The sequence below is a fragment of the Chiloscyllium punctatum genome, chromosome 25 (genome assembly GCF_047496795.1).
Source record: "Chiloscyllium punctatum isolate Juve2018m chromosome 25, sChiPun1.3, whole genome shotgun sequence".
NCBI classification, from domain to species: domain Eukaryota; kingdom Metazoa; phylum Chordata; class Chondrichthyes; order Orectolobiformes; family Hemiscylliidae; genus Chiloscyllium; species Chiloscyllium punctatum.
In genome coordinates, this window is record NC_092763.1 from 44,657,682 (window position 1) to 44,679,286 (window position 21,605).

Sequence of the window (21,605 nt, forward strand, 5' to 3'; positions counted from 1 at the left end):
AGACTCATTTATAGCTATAAATGATTTATTCTATCTTGAGAGAGCTGAGAAATGAAGAAAAGTAAAGAGTGGTATATTCTCTCTCAATCTGGCAAGTGTCAATTATTTAGAAAACTCTTCAAGATCTCATTTTCAAGAAATCTTAAAGAGAATGAAATCGTAACTAGCAGAGCAGTATCTCTTCATATTAATACTGTCTAAATAGTTGAGGTATTTTATTTTAGAGCAGAATATCGCATGATTCTAGGCACAATTGCCTACAGGGCAGAAATCCTCAACACTATGCTTGAAGGTTCACCTGACAATCAAGAATTTCAATAATCTTAGTTTCATTTTGCAGCAAAAAGGAAATTTCATTTTAACCAAGTCCACACCTCTGCCATATACTCGCTAATTTACACTGCATGACCAGAGCAATCTTTTTGAAATTCTCATTTTTGAAGTTCACTTCCTTCTTATAGATTAGCCACAGCCAGGTTCCTTCAAATGCGCTCCCCAACCTCTCCAGCTTTCTTCATTTAAAATGCTTCTGAAAACCTACTTTACGGAGCTTTCACCCATCTCTTCTATATATTTCCTCGTGTCTCAATGCCTAATTGTGCTACACAGTCCTCATGTGAAGCACCTTGGGATCTTTTAATACATTTAAAAGGTATTATATAAAAATTAGATATCCATCCAGCACGTAGAGTAACTTAAACTGCCACTAAAAAATGAACCAACAGCCACCCAGTTATAGCAAATCCCTGTCATCTTCTCAATGTGTTGTGAACTGCTGAAAGTTAAAACATGCAGCTGAGAATCAGGAAACATTTAAGCTTGCTTCTAGAGACAAAGGCTTAAAGTTTGTGATCAGCAGAGAGACAAAGGTACTGAACTTCAGACCACTAAAGTGTTAATGGGAGATCCAGCAGTTGTGTACATGCCTGAAATCTTGAATTTGACATCTGGTTTAAAGAGGTAATAACCACTTTTTCCCCTCTAACCTTTGTGCCATGTTGTAACTCCAAATATTCCCCAACAGACCATGCACAGATTAGTCCCTAAATAATTAGCACTTATGAATGCTCAATGTGATTTTTTTTTAAAAAAGTGTCCACACAGTTATCTATGAAAAAGTTTTCACATGGAATGTTGGTAATGATGGTGAGTGCTGACAGTTTGACATCAACTCCCTACTGCTCTTGACACAGAAACTGATCCTTTGTGATCTGAACACTCGCAAATGAGACCCAGACATAAATAGCACATCAGATGATATTTAGTGCACATTTCATGAGAATCATACCTGTGGCATCCACAGCAAAATTTATCAATCACCTGGTTTAACAGGGGAATTACAAGAAATACAGCTCACTTCAAATAAGGCCATCACTAATATTAATTTTAAAAATATGAATAAAATCTTCAGTGGGCCTCCGGGTGAAACACTGTTGATAATTCCTGATTTCTACTTGTATGTTTGGGTCAGTGATGTCATTTCCTGTTCTTTTTCTCCAGTGGTGGTAGATGGGGTGTAATTCTAATCTCCACAGGAAATTATGTCACACAGGAAATGACATCACCAACCCAAACATATAAATAGAATCAGGCCCGCAGGCCCACTGAAGATGTTACCCAGTTGGGTGACAACGGCTGGAAATGAACCTTCCAACTCAGCGAGCAAACCTACATCCAGAACCTCAACCTGAGCTACAAATCTTCTCAAAACTCGATATGAATAAAAAAAAGTTGACATGAAAAACCATTTAAACTTGTTACCTTTTGTCAGCCAGATCAGTCTTATTCCCAACCAGCATAATGATGACATCACTTCCTCTTTCTGTCCGTACATCATCAATCCATTTTGAAGTCTGTTGGAAAGAATTCAAATCTGGAGGTAGTGGGGTCAGGTGAAGAGAAACAAAGATAATCTAAGAATATAGCAAAGAAATTTAGATGGTTATTTTCAATGCAATGGGCTGCTCGTGAAAATTAACAGCAGATACAGTCACTGTGTAACTAAGTGGGGTTGATTACTAATCTTTCTAAGATCCATGCAGTAATGTTCACTTTCTGCAGTAGTTGGACTAAATCATCATATACAAAATTAAAAGATTTTATTGCAGAGATTAGTTCCCCCAATGGCCAATCAGCAATAGACTAGAGATCAGGCAGGATATGCTCTAGAAACTTATTTAGTTATGGAGGTTTGAATCTAATGGTTTGGGGTGGGGAGTTCAATTGTTCCTTTGTTCATGCACAAGTTCATGTTTAAATAACAAAAATTAAATTGTTACTGATTTTATATCAAAGACTGATTTTCCAATTACGCCTTCAGATTTCATATTTAGTTCCCGATTCTACTTTAGTGCAAATAGGGCATAATGTGACAAAAATGACTAAAACAGGAACAGTTATCATCAGCTTAAATCACTCAACTTTTCCAACCCTTCATATGTATTCCACAGGTTTTTCATTCTCTTCTTCACATTCTATTCCCATCTCCACACCCTTGTTATCAAGAGTAAACTTGGTCAGTAATGAATTGAGTAGAGGGGTTTGTAAGTTAAATCCCCTACAAGGTTGTAATATAATCAAGGCTGACATGTCAGTGCTATTCTGAAGGTTTATCAGATGAAAAGATGGCATAATTGACAACACGTTCTAAAACGGAGGCTCAGGCTAGTTTTTCAAGAAGTTGCAAAGTTTAGCATTTTCAAAGGCAAGAGGTTTTTTTCCATGTGCCTTGGCCAATATTTCTCAATAAAACTTTCATTACAAACAAACACAGTCACTCACTTAATGGACACTGGAAGCCTCTACACAAATTATCCCCTGCACTTGTGATCATCATGTTAACTGGCTGTGAAGCCTTCTGGAACATCACAAAGACAAGAAGATATTTTTTCTTATGTTTTCTGTATTGTGCCCTTTCACTTATTCACCACTAGGTTCTTTCTTTCTCCGATTCTCCACCCTTCTTAATCTCCTCTCTACCATGCAAACTTCCCTTTCATTTCATCCTTTCCTTCAGCTACATCCCTCTTCTTGCTCCACAATCAAACTCCCATCCATTTCCTCTTTATTACTTCCCTTACTCCCTCATCTTTCCACTGTCTTGTACTTTCTCAAATCTGTTTTTATCTTTGTGGTTGTTTCTAAAACTATTTGAGAGATGAGACACTGGGATTTGGATTCAGTTAGAAGCAGACCTTTGGATGCAAGAGAATGGTGCACACTGCATCCAAGATTAGTGAGAAGGACTCATCAAAATATCTTCCTGTTCATGGTGTAACATTTTAAGCTTAATCTCCTGGTTGCTGACTTTGCACATTCTACTCGGGACATTCATATCTACAGAGAGGAGAAATCTCTTCACCCAGAGCATGGTAAGCCTATGGAATTATCGACCACAGAAATTGGTTCAGGCCAAAACATTGAATGTTTTCAGGAAGAATTTAGAAATATGCCTCAAGGCTAAAGGGATCAAAGCAGGAACAGGGTACAGAGTTGGATGCTCAGCCATGATTATATTGAATAGTGGAACAGGCTCAAATTGCTGAGTTATAGAGATGTACAGCATGGAAGCAGACTCTTTGGTCCAACTCGTTCATACCAACCAGATATCCTAACCTAATCTAGTCCCATTTGCTACCACTTGGCCCGTATCCCTCTAAACCCTTCCTATTCATATACCCATCCAGATGCCTTTTAAATGTTGTACTTGTACCAGCCTCCCCCACTTCTCCTAGCAGCTCACACTGCATGAAAACGTTGCCCCTTAGGTCCTTTTTAAATCTTTCTTCTCTAACCCTAAAACTATGCCCTGCAGTTCTGGACTCCCCCACCCCAGGAGAAAATACCTTGTCTATTTACCCTCTCCATGCCCCTCATGATTTTATAAACCTATATAAAGACCATCCCTCAGCCTCTGATGCTCCAAGGAAAACTGCCACAGCCTATTCAGCCTCTCCCTATAGCTCAAACCCTGGCAACATCCGTGGAGATCTTTTCTGAATCCTTTCAAGTTTCACAACATCCTTCCAATAGAAGGGAGACCAGAACTGCACACAATTTTCCAAAAGTGGCCTAACCAATGTAAAAAGGGAGACAATAGAAACGACCAACTTGCTGGAGGTTGTTGGGGGGGGGGAAAGAGAGAGAGAAAAAAAAAAAAAGAGGGTTGCGAGAAAGTAGGGAATGAATCAAATCAAGGGTTACTTCATTCTGTTTGATCCTGCATTTCCCACACACACAGATCCATGGATTGCGTTCCCCTTACCTTCACCTTTCATCACCCCGGCTTTGTACTCAACAATACCCAGCATGATTCCATTAAACACATTGTACTCTCCCCTTTCAGCATGAAGATCCCATTCCCTCTGGAATACCCCTGTCCAATCAATCACCACAAAAAACTTCGAACTTCATCTTTATGCAAGTACAGAATATGCAACATCTGTCCTTTTCCTACCTGCCTTCTCAATGTCCAAAGTCCCTACACTCTGCCCAGGTGAAGCAGTGAATTACTCATATTTATCTCCATATAGTATTTGCCGATCACCAATTTCCTCTGCATTTGAAGGAGGCGCCAAATTCAGATAATGTGACTGCTTTGCAGAGAGCCTCTGATCAGTTCAGTTTGACCCAGAGTTTCCAATTGCAAATAGTTTTAAATTCTTCATCCACTCTGATGGCTTCATTCTCAGCTTCCTACGCTGTTCTAGCAAAGCTCAACATAAGCTTGGGGAACAACTTTTAATGAGGTACTTCATAACTGTCAGTCTGAACATCAAGTCCAAAATTTCAGATCGTAAACTGGGGGTCCACAAGTTTTTTTTTCCCCTGGACAGTGGTTGCTGATAGAAACATAGAAAATTGGAGCAAGTGCAAGCCATTTGGCCCTTCAAACCTGCTCCACCATTTGATATGATCATGGTCAGTTATCTGTAAGAATAGCAAGGTGGTTATGATAGACAATTTTAACTTTCCAGATTGCCATAGTATTAAGGCCTTGGATGGAGAGGAAGTTAAGTGTGAATATGAAAATTTTCTGATTCAGTATGCGGATGTACCTACTGGAAAAGATGCAAAACTTGACCTACTGTTGGGAAATAAGGCAGGGCACATGATTGAGGTGTCAGTGGGGGAGCACTTTGGGGCCATTGACCATAATTCTATTAGCTTTAAAATACTGATGGAAAAAGATAGACTGCATCCAAAAGTTAGAGTTCCAAATTGGAGGTAGGTCAATTTTGACAGTATTAGGCAAGAACTTTCAAAAGTTGATTGGGGGTGGATATTCGCAGGTAAAAAAAAAGGGACCACTGGAAAGTGGGAAGCTTTCAAAAATGAGATAATGAGAGCCCAGAAACAGTATATTCCTTTCAGGAGGTAGGGCAAGGCTGGCAGGTATAGGGAATCCTAGCTGCTGAGCAAAATTGATGTTTTGATCAAGAATAAGGAGGAAGTACATGTCAGTATAGACAGCAGGAAATGAGTGAATCCCTGGAAGAGTTCAAAGGCAAAGGAGAAAATCAGGAGGGCAAAAAAGAGACATGAGATAGCTTTGGAAAATAGGGGTAAGGAGAATCCAAAGGGATTCTCAAAATATACTACAGACACAAGGGTAATGAGGGGGAATAAGGCCCATTACAGATTAGCACAGACACCTACATGTGGAACCACAGAAGAAAGAGGGGGAAGGATGATCTAAATGAGTATTTTGCGTCAGTGTTTAGTGTGGAGAAGGATACGGAAGATAAAGAACATGGGGTAATAAATAGCAACATCTTGAAGAGTGTCCATATTACAGACGTGGTGGTGGTGCCCGACATCTTAAAACACAACGGTGGAAAAATCCCCAGGACCTGATCAGGCGTACCCTAGAACGCTGTGGGAAGTTAAGGAAGTGATTGCTGGGTCCCTTGCGGAGGTGTCTTTATCATAGATAGCCACAGGTGAGGAGCGGGAACACTGGGACTAACATGGTGCCACTATTTAAGAAAGGTGGTAAGGAAAAGCCAGGGAACTATAGACCAGTGAGCCTGACCTCAGTGGTGGACAAGGTGTTGGAAGGAATATTCTGAGGGACAGGATTTATGTATTTGGAAAGACAGGAACTGATTCAGGATATGTCACATGACTTGGTGCGGGAGTAATCGTATCTCACTAGCTTGATAAGAGTTTATTGAAGAAGTAATGAAGATTGATGAGGACAGAGCGGTGGAAATGATCTATATGTACTTCAGTAAAGGCATTTGACAAAACTCCTCATGGTATGCTAGGTAGCAAGGTTAGATCACGTGAAATATAGGGGAATTATAGAACTGGCTCGAAAGTAGAAGACAGAGGATTGTTGTAGGCATTTGCTTTTCAGACTAGAAACCTGTGACCAGTAGTGTTCCACAATGATACTGTGCTGGGTCCACTGATTTTCGTGATTTACATGAATGATTCGGATGTGAACATAGGAGGTACTTTTGCAGACATCAAAATTGGAGGCATATGTACAGCGAAGGTTACCTCAAAGTACAATGGGACTTTGATCAGAAGGGCCAATGGGCTGAGGAGTGGTAGACTGAGTTCAATTTAAATAAATCTGAGGTGCTGCATTTTGGAAAGGTAAATCAGGGCAGAAGTTATACATTGAATGGCAAGATCCTAGGGAGTCTTGCTGAACAAAGAGACCTCGGAGTGCAGGTTCATAGTTCCTTGGAAGTAGAGTGTCAGGTAGACAGGATAGTGAAGGTGGTGTTTGGTAAACTTAACTTTATTGTCAGTGCATTGAGCATAGGAGTTGGGAAGTCATGTTGCAGCTGTACAAGATGTTGATAAGACCACTTTTGGAATATGGTATGCAATTCTGGTCTCCCAGCTATAGGAAGGATGTTGTGAAACTTCCAAGGATTCAGAAAAGATTTACAAAGATGTTGGCAGTTTTGGAGGGTTTGTGCCATAGGAGAGCCTGAATAGGCTGGGGCTATTTTCTAGGAGAAAGTGAGGACTGCAGATGTTGGAGATCAGAGCTGAAAAATGTGTTGCTGGCAAAGCGCAGCAGGTCAGGCAGCATCCAAGGAGCAGGAGAATCGATGTTTCGGACAAAAGCTCTTCTTCAGGTGTGGGCGCCCACACCTCTCAACTCACCTCCCTCCAAGGCCCCAAAGGATCCTTCTATATCCGTCGCAAATTCACCTGTACCTCCACACACATCATTTACTGTATCCACTGCACCCAATGTGGTCTCCGCTACATTGGGGAGACAGGCCGCCTACTTGCGGAATGTTTCAGGGAACACCTCTGGGACACCCGCACCAACCAACCCAACCGCCCCATGGCTGAACACTTTAACTCCCCTTCCCACTCCGCCAATGACATGCAGGTCCTTGGCCTCCTCCATCGCCAGACCCTGGCCACACGACACCTGGAGGAAGAGCGCCTCATCTTCCGCCTAGGAACCCTCCAACCACACGGGATGAATGTAGATTTCTCCAGCTTCCTCATTTCCCCTCCCCCCACCTTATCTCAGTCCCAACCCTCGGATTCAGCACCGCCTTCTTAACCTGCAATCTTCTTCCCGACCTCTCCGCCTCCACCCCCTCTCCGGCCTATCACCCTCACCTCCTTCCACCTATCATATTCCCAGTGTCCCTCCCCCAAATTCCCTACCACCACCCCCCCCCCCCCCCACCTTTTATCTCAGCCCACTTGGCACACCAGCCTTATTCTTGAAGGGCTTATGCCCGAAACGTCGATTCTCCTGCTCGAATGCTGCCTGGCCTGCTGTGTTTTTTTCAGCACTGCATTTTTCAACTCTGGTCTCCAGCATCTGCAGTCCTCACTTTCTCCTATACAATTACAGCAAACCATCCCTGCTCCTGTACTTGAATCCTCTCGCTATGAGTCATAGACGTGAACAACATGAAAACAGACCAGTCAAGTCCAACTCATTCACACTGACCAGATACCCTAAATTAATCTAGCCCCATTTACCAGCATTTGGCCCATATCCCTCTAAACCCTTCCTATTCCCATCCAGATGCCTTTTAAATGTGTATTGGTACCAGCCTCCACCATTTCCTCTGGCAGATCATTTCATACACTCACCACCCTTTGTGTGAAAAACGTTGCCCCTTAGGTTGCTGTTCGATCTTTTGCCTTTCAGCCTAAACCTATACCTTCTAGTTCTGGACTTCCCCATGCCAGGGATAAATACCTTGTCTGTTTACCCTATCCATACTCCTTATGATTTTATAAACCTCTACAAAGGTCACCCCTTAGCCTCAGATGCTCCAGGGAAAACAGCCCCAGCCTTTTCAGCCTCCCCCTATAGTTCAACCCTGGCAACATCCTTGTAAGTCTTTTCCGAACCCATTCAAGTTTCACAACATCCTTCTTAGAGGAGGGAGACCAGAATTGCATACAATATTCCAAAAGTGACCTAACCAATATGCTGTAAGACTGCAACATGACCTCCCAACTCCTATACTTAATGCTCTGACCAATAAAAGGAAAGCATACTAAATGTCTTCTTCATTATCCTATCTACCTGAGATTCCATTTTCAAGGAACTATGTACCTGCACTCCAAGTTCTCTTTGTTCAGCAACACCTGCCAGTAAGTTTATTAGTCCTGCCCCGATTTGCCTTTCCAAAACTAAGCACCGCACATATCTAAATTAACCTCCATCTAACACTCCTCGGCCCACTGGCCCATCTGATCAAAATCCCACTGAGCTTAGTAGGAGGTAACCTTCTCCGCTATCCACTACACCTCCAGTTTTGGTGTCATCTGCAAACTTACTAACTATACTTCCTATGTTCACATCATTTATATAAATAACAAAAAGCAATGGACCCAGCACTGATCCTTGAGGCACCACATTGGTCACAGGTCTCCAATCTGAAAAGCAACCCTCTACCACCACAACCTTCTGTCTTCTACCTTTGAAACAGTTCTGTATCCAAATGGCTAGTTCTCCCTGTAGTTCACGTAATACAAACTTGCTAAACAGTCTACCATGAGGAACTTTGCCAAACGCCATATGGGCCATATAGATCACAGCCACTGCTCTGCCCTCATCAATCCTTTTTGTTATTACTTCTTTAAAGAATCCAATCAAGTTAATGAAACATGATTTCCCACGCACAAAGTCACAGTGACTATCCCTAATCAGTCGTTGCCTTTCCAAATAAATTTAAATCCGTTCCCTCAGGATTTCCTCCAACAACCTGCCTACCACCGATGCCAGGCTCATTGGTCTATAGTTCTTTGGCTTTTCCTTACCAACTTTCTTAAATAGTAGCACCACATTAGTCAATCTCCAGTCTTCTGGCTCTTCACCTACGACTATTGATGATTCAAATATCTCAGCAAGGGGTCCAGGAATCACTTCCCTAGCTTCCCAGATTTCAAGGGTACACCCGATCAGGTCCTGGGGATTCATCCACCTTTATGCATTTTAAAACATCCAGTACGTCCTCCTCTGTAACATGGACATTTGAGACCAACATACAGCTTACCTTCTTCACTAATCTGCCGTATTTGAATGTTTACATTCAGCAACAAGTGCACATGGACATTCACATCACGTGGCATCTCCTCTTTTCCCAATATACACCATTTAGACAATAGTAGGCATTTGTGTTATTACTACCAAAAGTAGAAAACTTCACATTTATTCATATTATACTGCATCTGCTATGAATTGCCCATTTACTCAATTTGTTTAAATTTCATTGAAGCATCCCCTCCATCCTCCCATTCAGCTTTGCATCTACAAACTTGGAGATATTACATTTATTTCCCTCACTAAATCATTAATACATAGTGAATCCCTGGGTCCAAACACCGATTCCTACGGAACTCAACTAGCCATTTCCGACTGCTTGGGGAAAAAACTGTTCATTCCTCATTTCCTGTCTACAAATCAGTTCTCTAGCCATGTAAGCAACCACCCCCAATCCCATTTGTTTTAATTTTGCATACTAATCTCTTATGTGGAACCTTCTCCAAAGCCTCCCGATAGTCAAAACAAACCACACCCACTGCTCTCCATATCAACTCTATTGGTTATCTCCTCAAAAAAGTCCAGTGCATTTGTCAAGCACAATTTCCCTTTTGTAAATCTATCCTGACTGTCCAGTCCTGTCACTTTTCCCACAAGTGCTCTGCTATATAATCTGTTAAATGGACTCTAGCATTTTCCTCACTACCAACGTCAGTCTAACCTGCCTTCTGTTTACTTGCCATTTAAAAAAAAAGTTGGGTTACATTAGGTACCTTGCAATCCATAGATGTTCCAGAGTCTATAGAATCTTGAATGACCACCAATGCAGCCACTATTTCTAGGGCCATGTCCTTAAGTTTTCATGGATATAAATTATGAGGCCATGGTGATTTATCAGTCTTTAATCCCAATAATTTCCCTAGTCCCTCCCTCGCATTAGACTCAGTATTCCCCAACATTTTTGGAATGTTGTGTCCTCCTTTGTGAAGGTAGATCCAGAACATATATATTATATTAGTATGTCATTCCTTTGTTTCTCATTCTAACTTCCCCCTATAGTTGTCTTCTGTTCATGTACATAACCATAGAAGCTTTTACAATCAGTTTACAGTCAAACTTAATCTCATACTTTACTTCCCCCTTGTTAAGTCAATCCCTTTACTCCTTTGATGAAATATAAACTTCCCCCATTCCTCATTCCTACTGGGTTTTTTTGACCAATTTGTATGCCCCTTCTTTGGATCTAATACAATCCCTGAAGTTCCTGTTAGCCATGGTTGGGCCTCCTTTCCGATTTTATTTGTGTGTCAAACTAGAATGAACAATTACTGCAGTTCCTCCATGTACTGTAAGTGTTTGAAATGGCTATCCACAGTCATCCCTTTAAGTAAGGCTCCCCAATTTATCAAAGCCAACTCATCCCTCATACCATTGTAGTTTCTTTTATTCAGACTCAGAAGCTTAGTCCTAGGATCAACTATGTCACTCACTGAAAGAAGAATTATACCATATTACAATCACTTTTCCCAAGGGGCCTTGCACAGATAGGTTATCAATTATTCCCTTCTCAAAACACAATACCCAACCTAGGATGATTCTGCTTTTCCAATTCACACTTCCCTTAGACCCATCTCTGTGCCTTTGCTTTTATAGTCTTGCACCATCGTAGCTTCTGTCACTATAATGGACTTTCACTTTTGCACTTTCCCTTCCTCCATATTTGGATCAATATTGTTGCATCTTCAACATTTTCTAATTTTGGAACAACCTAAGCATTAACTGTTCTTCTCACTACAGATATGGTCAGATTTGTTGAACGTTTCCAGCATTTTGTTAATTACTTACAGTGTAGAAACAGATCCTTTGGCCCAACAAGTCCACACACTGACCTGCTGAAACGCAACCCATCCAGACCCATTCCCCTACACCTAACACTACAGGCAATTTAGCATGGCCAATTCACCTAACCTGCACATTTTTGGACTGTGGGAGGAAACCGGAGCACCGGAGGAAACCCACGAAGACACGGGGAGAATGTGCAAACTTCACACAGTCGCCTGAGGCGGGAATTGAACCTGGGTCTCTGGTGCTGTGAGACAGCAGTGCTAACCACTGCGCCACAGTGCCGCCCACAATTTTATTATTAATCTATCAATAATCTACAACATTGGAAGAAAAGCAAAATGGAAACAGACTACACTCACGATTGTTTAATTCTCTGCTGGTTAGCCATTTATTTCAACTGGGTCTTTCTACACACTGTTTTAAAAAAAAACAATTCGAACGTTAATACCAATTTTCTGTATTTCCTTTCCTCCTGTGGATCATTATCTATTTGCTGCTTTATCCAACTTCCAAGAATGCACAGGCTGTTTCCCCACCAACTCTCCAGCCCTATATCATCTCAACATGATCTCTACTATTCCTGTATTTACTCATTTAACAGCAGAATGTGAAGGAGCTACATGATCGGAAAATGCTTTTAATATTTTGATCCATTTCTGAAACATCCTTTAAACACCAAAATTGAATAACATAGTCCACGTGCATTGGTAGCTGTGGATCAGCCTGAAGTTGATTTGCTTGTAACATCCAGATAGTGAAAAAAGGAGGCATTTGAGGTTAGGAGAGAAAGCAAGACCAAATGAAGCACATTCTTTATCATGAAGAATCATTCACACAGAGGGATAATTGCTTTCAAGCTAGGAATAGCAGGTGCAGGGTAACATGTGTACAACTTTTTCACCAAAAGGGTAACAATCATTGTTAAACAGACACCAAATTGTTTCAAGAAGCAATTAAGACACATTTCTTGCAGGGGACGCAGGGAAGAGGGGTGGTTACAGGTACATTAGGAGTGAATTGAAAAGGAACAACTTGTCAGGTGTTAAATCTCTTAAATGTCAGTTCTTAACCCCAAGCAACAGATCAGAAATTTGTCAAATTCAAATTGTTAAGGTGCAATATCAAGAATGCAATGGACAAATGGGAGTGTGTTTGCAAAGTTCCAAATCTACTATAGACAGATTGTGAATTAATATTTTAACAGTTTTATTTTCAGAATGCCTGCTTTCAAACATTGATTTCCTTTGGCATCGGAGCCTAAAGATAACAATTGGATTATTCTTGCAAAATCTAGCCATGTTTTAAAAGGGGCAAAGTGGTGGACTCTTAACTGCCCTGTAGGAAATTAGGGATGGGTAATACATACTGGCCTAGCCGCATCACCGGCATCCCACGAATGAATAAAAAGTAACCAATCATTACATTTAGGAATCCAGATGAATAATTAATTTACAGTGTGAATTAGATTAGATTACTTACAGTATGGAAACAGGCCCTTCGGCCCAACTAACCCACACCGACCCTCAGAAGAGCAATCCACCCAGACCCATTACTCTACATTTACCCCTTCACCTAACACTACGGGCAATTTAGCACGGCCAATTCACCTGACCTGCACATTTTTGGACTGTGGGAGGAAACCGGACACCCAGAGGAAACCCACGCAGACACTGGGAGAATGTGCAAACTTCACACACACAGTTGCCTGAGGCGGGAATTAAACCCAGGTCTCTGGCGCTGTGAGGCAGCAGTGCTGACCACTGTGCCGCCATGCCGCCCGAATGTACTGCTATTCTCAACATTGTGGTATTACTTCCAGTAATTGCATCACTACGTAACTACATTCTAGGGCACATGGTGAAATGATTAGCTGCAACAGTTTCTGCATATTAATAAGAAATTATACCTGCGAGACAGAATAGAAGTGTGTCATGCAGAGGAACAGGAGCAAGAGAAAGAATTAGCAGGAATTTGCACTCACTTGTAATATCATAGACTACAACAGCAATAGTGGAGTCACGGATGTAGCTGGGAATCAGACTGCGGAACCGCTCCTGGCCGGCTGTGTCCCAGAGCTGCAGTCGAACCTGCAGAGACCAGGTCCAAGACAGCAGAGAAAGAGAAAAGGCAAGGGGAAAATGACAGGATCAAGGACCAATCTCAAATCAGCACAGCAGAATGCCACCTACTGGGAGCAGGTCAGAATCTCCACTACTGTATTGGATTTCATGATAATTGAATTTAGTTGCAAATTAAGACAATTAGAAAGTCTAAAATGCTCAACGTGCATTTTACATTAATCTCATCTCAGGCCTGCAGAATGACACTGCTGACTGCATCCAATGACAATTCAATGAGATATCCTGATAACTTTCCTGAAATTCAAGGATTTGACTTATCAGGTGTCAAGTATATAATTATACAAGAAGAGAACAATTCTGTGGGCACCTTTGTAACAGAAAATGCAATATGCCATAAATTGACAGATTAAAATGAAAACTTGAAACCTCTGCAGCTAGAGCTGTGTCTTATACAAAAGGTGTGGAAAGTATAGGCAAAGAGACAGTCACAAGCTAGTTCAACACATTTACACCTTGTAGGAGGTTCAGACCCAACCTTTGAACCATTCAATCAAGTAAGTATTGCAAAACCCTTGATTATGCCTTTAACTATATACTTTAAATAGTTCACCTGAGAAGGTCACATTCCTGTCAATTTTCTATGATTGAAAGGCACCTAGTGCAAGTGATTATACAACTGAGATAATCTCAGCTTCTCTCATCCAAACCTCAATGTTTACAGAATTTCGAGAAGCAGCACCACCCTAACAAGCAACTCGTCAAATGTTATATCAAAGACAGGGATTGAGTTCAGGTGCTAGATGTTTCCATCCTTTTTAACAGCTGTTAAGAGTTGTTAGAATATAATAATAGGTATAGGGGCTGCAATAGTTGAATACTGGAGCTAAATCTTAAATACATAACCATCAATTCAGGATGATTTGAAAACTTTGACTCAGTTGTATGCAGATGAAATATATACCAGTAAGTGAAGCATGGCATGTTATCAGTAGAGTACAGGAGTTAGTGGCAGGCAAACCTACATCAAGATAGACCAAACTCCAAAAGAAATTCAGAGAAAGCTTTGCACTGATAACGAACTACAGGTTATTGGAGGTTGCCTGACAAGGTCGAAGAGTGCAAGTGAAATATGTTCCAGTTCATTAACTTTCACTTAATAACCAAAGAAAGATTTGTTTAGTGAATGACACCAGAATGTAATCACAGCAAAAATGTATCTTATTAAATCTGCCTCAATAGCCAAGAGAGTCTGTTAATTTCCAGATAGTCCATAATCTTTTTATAAAGAGAACCGATTGTACTGGAATCAAAACACATACACCGAATACCTACTTGCAATATCAAACACTACAACAGCAGCAGCCGAGTCACGAATGTAGCTGGGAATGAGGCTGCGGAATCGCTCCTGGCCTGCAGTGTCCCACAGCTGGAGTCTGATCTGGGGATGGAGGAGCAGAGGGGAAAAACCAAATGGGAAAACAACACAGGAAAAATACACTGAAAGGCAAAGTAAACAAAATGAAGAATGCAGGGAACCTAAAAAATAAAAACTTAAAAGTAGAATGGTACTTTACAAACCTACCGGAAGCTTCGTATCCATTGCTTTAATCCCATTTCTCAGATACAGGTGCAAAAATATGATTAAAAACATGAAGGAGCAAATTACTGCAGATACTAGAATCTGTACTGAAAACAGCAAATGCGGGAGATCACAGCAGGTCAAGCAGCATTGCCAGAGAGAAGGGAGGCTAATGTTTTGAGTCTAGATGGCTCTTCATCAAAGTTGATGCGAAGTGTGAAGGGGGCAGCATTTATGCAATAGTTGTATGTGGAGGTGAGGGTGTAGAGTGCTGGGGGAGAAAGGATGTTGATAGCGCAGATTAAGTGATCTGAATGTGAGAATAGCAGAACAATTGTTTGTCTTACTTTTGGACTTGAAAAAACAGTCTCACTGAGGAAGTAGAGAGAGGATATGGTGACAAAGTGTAACTACTAAAGCCAGAAGGGAAGGAAAGGAATGGAAAGAGAAAATGCTGGAAAATCTCAGTAGGTCTGGCAGCATCTGTAAGGAGAGAAAAGAGCTAACGTTTCGAATTTAACTGACCCTTTGTCAAACCTGCCAGACCTGCTGAGATTTTCCAGCATTTTCTCTTTTGGTTTCAGATTCCAGTAACTGCAGTAATTTGCTTTTATATAGGAAAGGAATAGAGCTTGGTTCACAATATGAAGCTGTTAGACTCCATTTTAAGTCCAGAAGGTTGTAAAATGCCTAGTCTTAAGGGGAGGTGTTGTTCCTCCAGTTTGCATTATAATTCACTGGAACACTGCAGGACATTTGCATGCCCATTTGTCTGTCCTTGGCAAGGTGCAGTTACTCAATGCAAACTTGAGGAACAACATCTCTTCATACTCGGCATTTTAATATGGAGTTCAACACCTTCAAATCTTGAACCAACCCCCATTCCTTTCCTTCCCTTTTAGCTTTACTTGTTATATTCTGTCACCATGTCCTCTCTCTGCTTCCCCCACCTCAATGTAACTGTCTGTTCTTTCAAGTCTGGCAGTTAGACACATCATTGCTCTGTCATTCTCACATTCTAATCACAATTTGAACTATCAACATCCTTCCTCCCCCAGCACTCACTCAACACCACCCCAACATATAACTAAATCATAAATGCTGCTCCCTCCACACTTCACATCAGCTCTCATGAAGAACCATCTAGACGTGAAATGTTAGCTTGCTCTTTCCATGGATGTTGCCTGACCAGTGATCACCAGCATTTGCTGTTTTCATTAAAAACATGGATGTCCTCTTTGAAATCGTCACATGAATGCACAGGAAGCAGGACTAGATTCACTCTGCAACATGCACCAAGTCAATAAGTTTCAGCCAGGCATCTAATCCTTCATCAGAAGCATCACTAGTATATTAGTGCTTTTTCATATCCTTCCATGAAGATGTGCACACATGTTGGGATACAATTCCACATATGCTCACTAATCTTTGGTAACTGACAAAGGACATTCTTGCTATAAGATTCTAGATAGTAAATGTCAATGTATTATCATAAAGGCATTACAACAAAGCTTAATTCTGTTCTCACTTGATCTCTATTAACGATCATTCAACAATAACCACATGTAGAATCACAGCTGATCTCGGATCTCCAGTTGGGGAGCATTTGTTCACTGGATGAGACTATTGACAGTTATTACCTTTCTCTTCATGTGCCTCAAGCTGAATAAGGCAAAACACTTCAGAGTGTGCACACAGGACAATAAGGAGCACTCTTTTTCAGCCCTTTTCCCCTACATAAATTTTAATTAGCCTTGTAGGCTACCAAAACAATGAACTGGTGCTACCAGATCTTCGCAATACTCTGTCTATTGCTCAATAGTGCCTGGTAACAATAAAAGGTGGACTGCTAACGGTTTCTCATCTATAGCCTTTTGATTATGTCTCAGATTAGGAACTGAAATGAGAGATTCCTGATGAAGGGCTTATGCCCGAAATGTCGATTCTCCTGCTTCTGGATGCTGCCTGACCTGCTGTGCTTTTCCAGCAATACACTCGACTCTGGATCTCCAGCATCTGCAGTCCTCACTTTCTTCTGTAAGTAAATCCTGTACATTATAATCCACTGTGTTAAACATCAGCAGTATAATAAGCAAAATTATCACAGCATTGATTTTAAGCTGCTCATTTTAGTTTAACCACTGAAAACAGCTCAAAACACTAGATCTTGAGAGAATGCCACAAAATTACCCTAAGTTATTCAAGATAGATATGATGCAAAACTCTTATTCCTGGACAGGGAGGACATTCTCATAGTGGACCTATTTTTTGAAATCACTGGGAAGTCCAAACTCTGGAAGGCTCCCTGCAGGGCAAATAAATTTCATCTACAAAATGACAAGTGCTACAGCCTGCAGCAGATGAGGAACAGCTCATATTTCATTAACTGTCAGAAAAATAATTGCAGAGTCAAAGTTGAGCAAACTTTGAGGGGAGGGGGTGTTTGGTTTAATTACAGGCGATGTTGACTTTCGCATTCATGGCTCCCTTGCATAGGGATCTCGAGTATAATGTGGAGACTAGATGTTTTAGCTGACACAACAGAAAATTAAATCTCTAAGGATTACACTTTGTGTGAACCCTCACAGAGTTTGCTAGCTGACTAGATAGCACAGCATCCAAACAGTACTCTGAATGAAGTTAACTTAGTTATTTATTTGGCCCAAATGCTGCAAAGAGCAATTGCAAAAAAAAGTCTTCAACATTGGCAGGAAAAAAAACCTGATAAAACCAAAGCAAGTAACATTCAACATAATGTTTCAGTGAAGTTACTGATCATCTTCAAATTTACTTCCAATAGTTAATACAATTAAAAAGGTTGTGGGATAAAATGTAACATCCCTGCCTGAGCCAAATGCTCTCGTTTGAAATCCCATTCCATGACAGCCAAGGAAATGTATCCATAATGCAGTCACCAGGTTTAGTATCAACTTGTAGACCATTCCAGCTTATGCCAATAGTTAGCCATAAGAGCAGATGTGATTCCTCATCAGTCATTGTCGGAGCTGCCAATGGCTGAAGGTAACAAAATGACTGTGGTTTTTAACTAAAATAGGACAGCTGAAATGAACCACTAGCTGAACTCAGCAGTTCCCAGAGTTAGAAAATGCCTCATGGAAATCACAAGATTATCTTCATGAGAAAAAGAGTGAAGGAATATAGACAGCAGATGGGATACATTTTGGATGAGTGAAACTCAGATGGACACCTTTCTGCAAGCCTGGTTAAAGTTTGTTATTTAGTAAAGATCAGAATGAAAAGTCTGATCCCACAATAACTGAGAACTTTTAGGTGAATGCCATGAACAAACTCATAAGGGTATGTTAGGATTACAGATACAACTTACATTTGATAGAGGATTTAACGAAACTCTAATAAACAAGCAACCTTAGACAATCGGTAGATATCTCCATTCTCCTATTAGGAGGGATTGAATAATGTCAATGTGGAAATATTCTTGACAACAGGGAGGCCTGGTAACAGGGAAACTTGACAGCAGGAAAGAAAAATAACAGGTGTTGCGTAAGATGTATTATGAGAGTCTAAGAATAGTTGATAAAGATGCCTGACAAACAAGAGAACACTGGAAGACCTAGAGCTGTCCATGAAGTTGTTCACCATTGATTGTGTATTTACAGAATTGGATGTGTAGGTTAGACAGGATATGGTTAACAGTGATGTCAATATTGCGTGTAATCACTGTAATGCAAAATGTATAAATAAATGGGAGTTAGAATGTCTTGGGAGTCTGTCTCAAGAGGCCTCCCCCACTCTGAATTGGTAAGGAGTTCCAAATTAAGATCATTTTGTGCTGAACACTGAACTCAAGACTCCTCTTCTAAATCCATCTCCCACAACCATGGAATTGAACAGCAGCAGTTCAAGAGGGCAGCTTACCACCACCTTCTCCACTGCAATAACCGTTGGCCTAGCTCACGTCCCATGCATGCATTTAAAAAGAAATGGAACCGTATACCAGTACTATTCATAGCTCTAGGATCCCATATATATTTAAAAGTTTGTTGTCAATGTAACTCCAAACTTCTTGGGAATCAATTTGCTCAGTGCAGCTAAATTGCCAACTTGTGTCAGATTGGCACCAGTTTTTATTCTTATGTTAAGGTCTGTCTCCTTATTGTGATCTGTCTCCTTGCCCCTACCAGTGATAGAATTACAATACTGAAAGTTAGACCTATCTTCAGACAGAGAAGTCAAGACATTAATACAATAGGTATCTCAACAGCTACAGGCCATCCAGATGGATTTAGGTTTGTCAATGCTGAGTATGTTTGCAAGGGTCCATCCTTAGCAGTCTTAAAACTTTATTGGGACTAGCTTAGTGGAAAAGTATGTTTTATTTTGCTGGTAAGAGTAGGCTCTCTTACAAAATGATAATTATCTAAACCTCAAACACTGCATGATTTGCACATAATGTGTGGATGAGTTTGTAACATTGGGAAGTTTCATTATCAATTTCTGAGATCACTATAGACAGTTTTTAAGGTATAAAGACTCCACATTGGATTATGGTTGCCAACTGCAAGCTGAATTAAGAATACAGCATAAGTGAAAGGAGAGATTAGATTGGATTTTAGCTTTTCTTTTATTAAAAGGAAATTAAAAATCGAAAGGTCGTATAAAATTTCAAAATTGAATGTTATTTTGAGAAAAAAAATCTCTACTTTATAGCTATGGTGAATAAACAATGATTGTAAAAACTGCTGATGTTCAAGACGATATCAACCATCACATGGTCACAGCAAGTAGAAGAAATAAGACTGATCTTGAGACAAATCTTCTAACTGGTTTGATTTTTAAGAATTACAGCAAAAGATTTTTTTTAAATCAAAATGGCTTTGAAAATACAAATATGTCAACCAGAAGGGAACTGGAAGCATATCTTCGAAATGGACGTCTTGATGGAAAGCTAGTTGCAGCTCTAGGCATGACATCTGACATTTTTGTCTATAAGATTAGGAAAGTAATATGCATTAGATGGTTTGCACCTAAGAATTCTGAACACATTGGACTGAGACAGTGAAAGCACAGATCCAATTTTGTCAAAGTGGTAATTGTGTCAAATCATTGAAGATTAGGAAATATCACACTGCTGCTCAAGAAAAGCAAAGAGTGATAAATCAATGGATGTATTACATTTTTGATTGTGTACACATTTTTAACATTCAGTAGTTGCAGCATGGCTGGCAGGAGGCTGCAAGCTTTCAGTGTAGGGTAACCAAGAGCAACTCTACACAAGTTCCAAATGTAGCTTGCAGTACCTGCTGCAGTGTTAAGACCCTACCTAAACTGCACTTGCATCAAATATGTTACATTAGTAGCAGGGATTTGCAAATATGGACTTGCATCATTTGGCCAGGGATCAAAAGGTGGTTACTCAGCCTGGATTTATGAAATATAGGCCATATTTTTACTAAAAACTGAATTTGAGCATAAAGGTATGTTTCAAAAATTGAATTGGACATGTCATTTGATCATTTTAAAAAGAGCAGCAGTAGGCCATTTAGTCCACTGAGCCAGTTTCACCATTCAGTAAGGTCACGGCTGTTTGACAAGAAAGTGGGATTTAGGCTGCAATCTAGTCTCCACAATCCTTAAGCCCCTTGTCAAAATTATGTCAATCTGAGCCCTGAAATATATTCACTCATCGAACCATAACTGCGCACTGTGGAAGAGAATTTCAAAGACAAACTGAAATAACTCCACATAGACCTGTAGGAGAAAGTGAGGACTGCAGATGCTGGAGACCAGATTGAAGGGCTTATGCCCGAAACGTTGATTCTCCTGTTCCTTGGATGCTGCCTGACCTGCTGTGCTTTTCCAGCAACACATTTTCACCACATAGACCTGTATCCAATCATCCTTTACTTACACATGGAGAGTCCTTGACATTGATCCAGCCCCGAGTGAATAGGAATGTCAGACATTCCAGCTTATATCTGACAGCTAGGGCTGACTGCAGTACAATCACTACATCCCTTCTCCTGAGTTCAAGGACACAGGGTAGTTTTTTTTTGTAGTTCCTCCTGCATGTTTTAGCACGGAGACAGGTTCCTCCAACTGTGCCCCTGAGATGAGCAATGTGTAACAGACAATAGCTCACCTTTTGCACACAGAATATCTCAAAAGGAATTAATTCTCCTGTTCAGACTGCAAAATTTGCCATGTCATCGCATATTCAGATGTACCTTCAATGAATGACTGACAGGGAGAACCCATGGGTTCCGGAACAGTCAGAGGCGCAGTCAAGAAGCTGGGCACATTTTGTTCCCTCACGGTTCGAATTTGCAGCTTTCATATGGCCTGCATGCTTGTTCAGGACCATCGTATCTACACAACCTTTATTTGTCTCTGGACCTGACGTCATGTTGACCATGCCTTCTACCCATACAGGGATATTCCCATGGCTCCTACCCAAACCTTGTCCCCTGAAGTAAATAGTCTCTCTTACTTAGTGGAGTCTCGTGTCCTGCATTGGTGTTCCTGATGCCTTTTCACCGTCACCCCCAAGGTCTGGGAGGATACGACTGAGTGGGTGTCCACAATGTTTAAGAACATTGTGCTCGTGAAAGGACCTGTATAGTCAATGTGT

At 40.8% G+C, this 21,605-nt stretch overlaps 1 protein-coding gene across 2 annotated transcripts in view; it reads right to left on the minus strand.

Annotated features, from left to right (window-relative positions):
* The window catches only part of rab41 (RAB41, member RAS oncogene family), a 62,116-nt gene that overhangs the window by 13,374 nt on the left and 27,137 nt on the right, over window positions 1-21,605 (minus strand). The window contains exons 4-5 of one of the 2 annotated variants that reach the window (XM_072595192.1): window positions 13,317-13,422; window positions 1,762-1,873 (exon numbers count right to left, since the gene is read on the minus strand). In XM_072595192.1, the coding sequence (XP_072451293.1) occupies window positions 1,762-1,873; window positions 13,317-13,422 (218 nt within the window). Of the gene's footprint in view, window positions 1-1,761; window positions 1,874-13,316; window positions 13,423-14,748; window positions 14,855-21,605 lie in introns of both variants that reach the window. The other variant, XM_072595193.1, reaches the window with a different exon arrangement.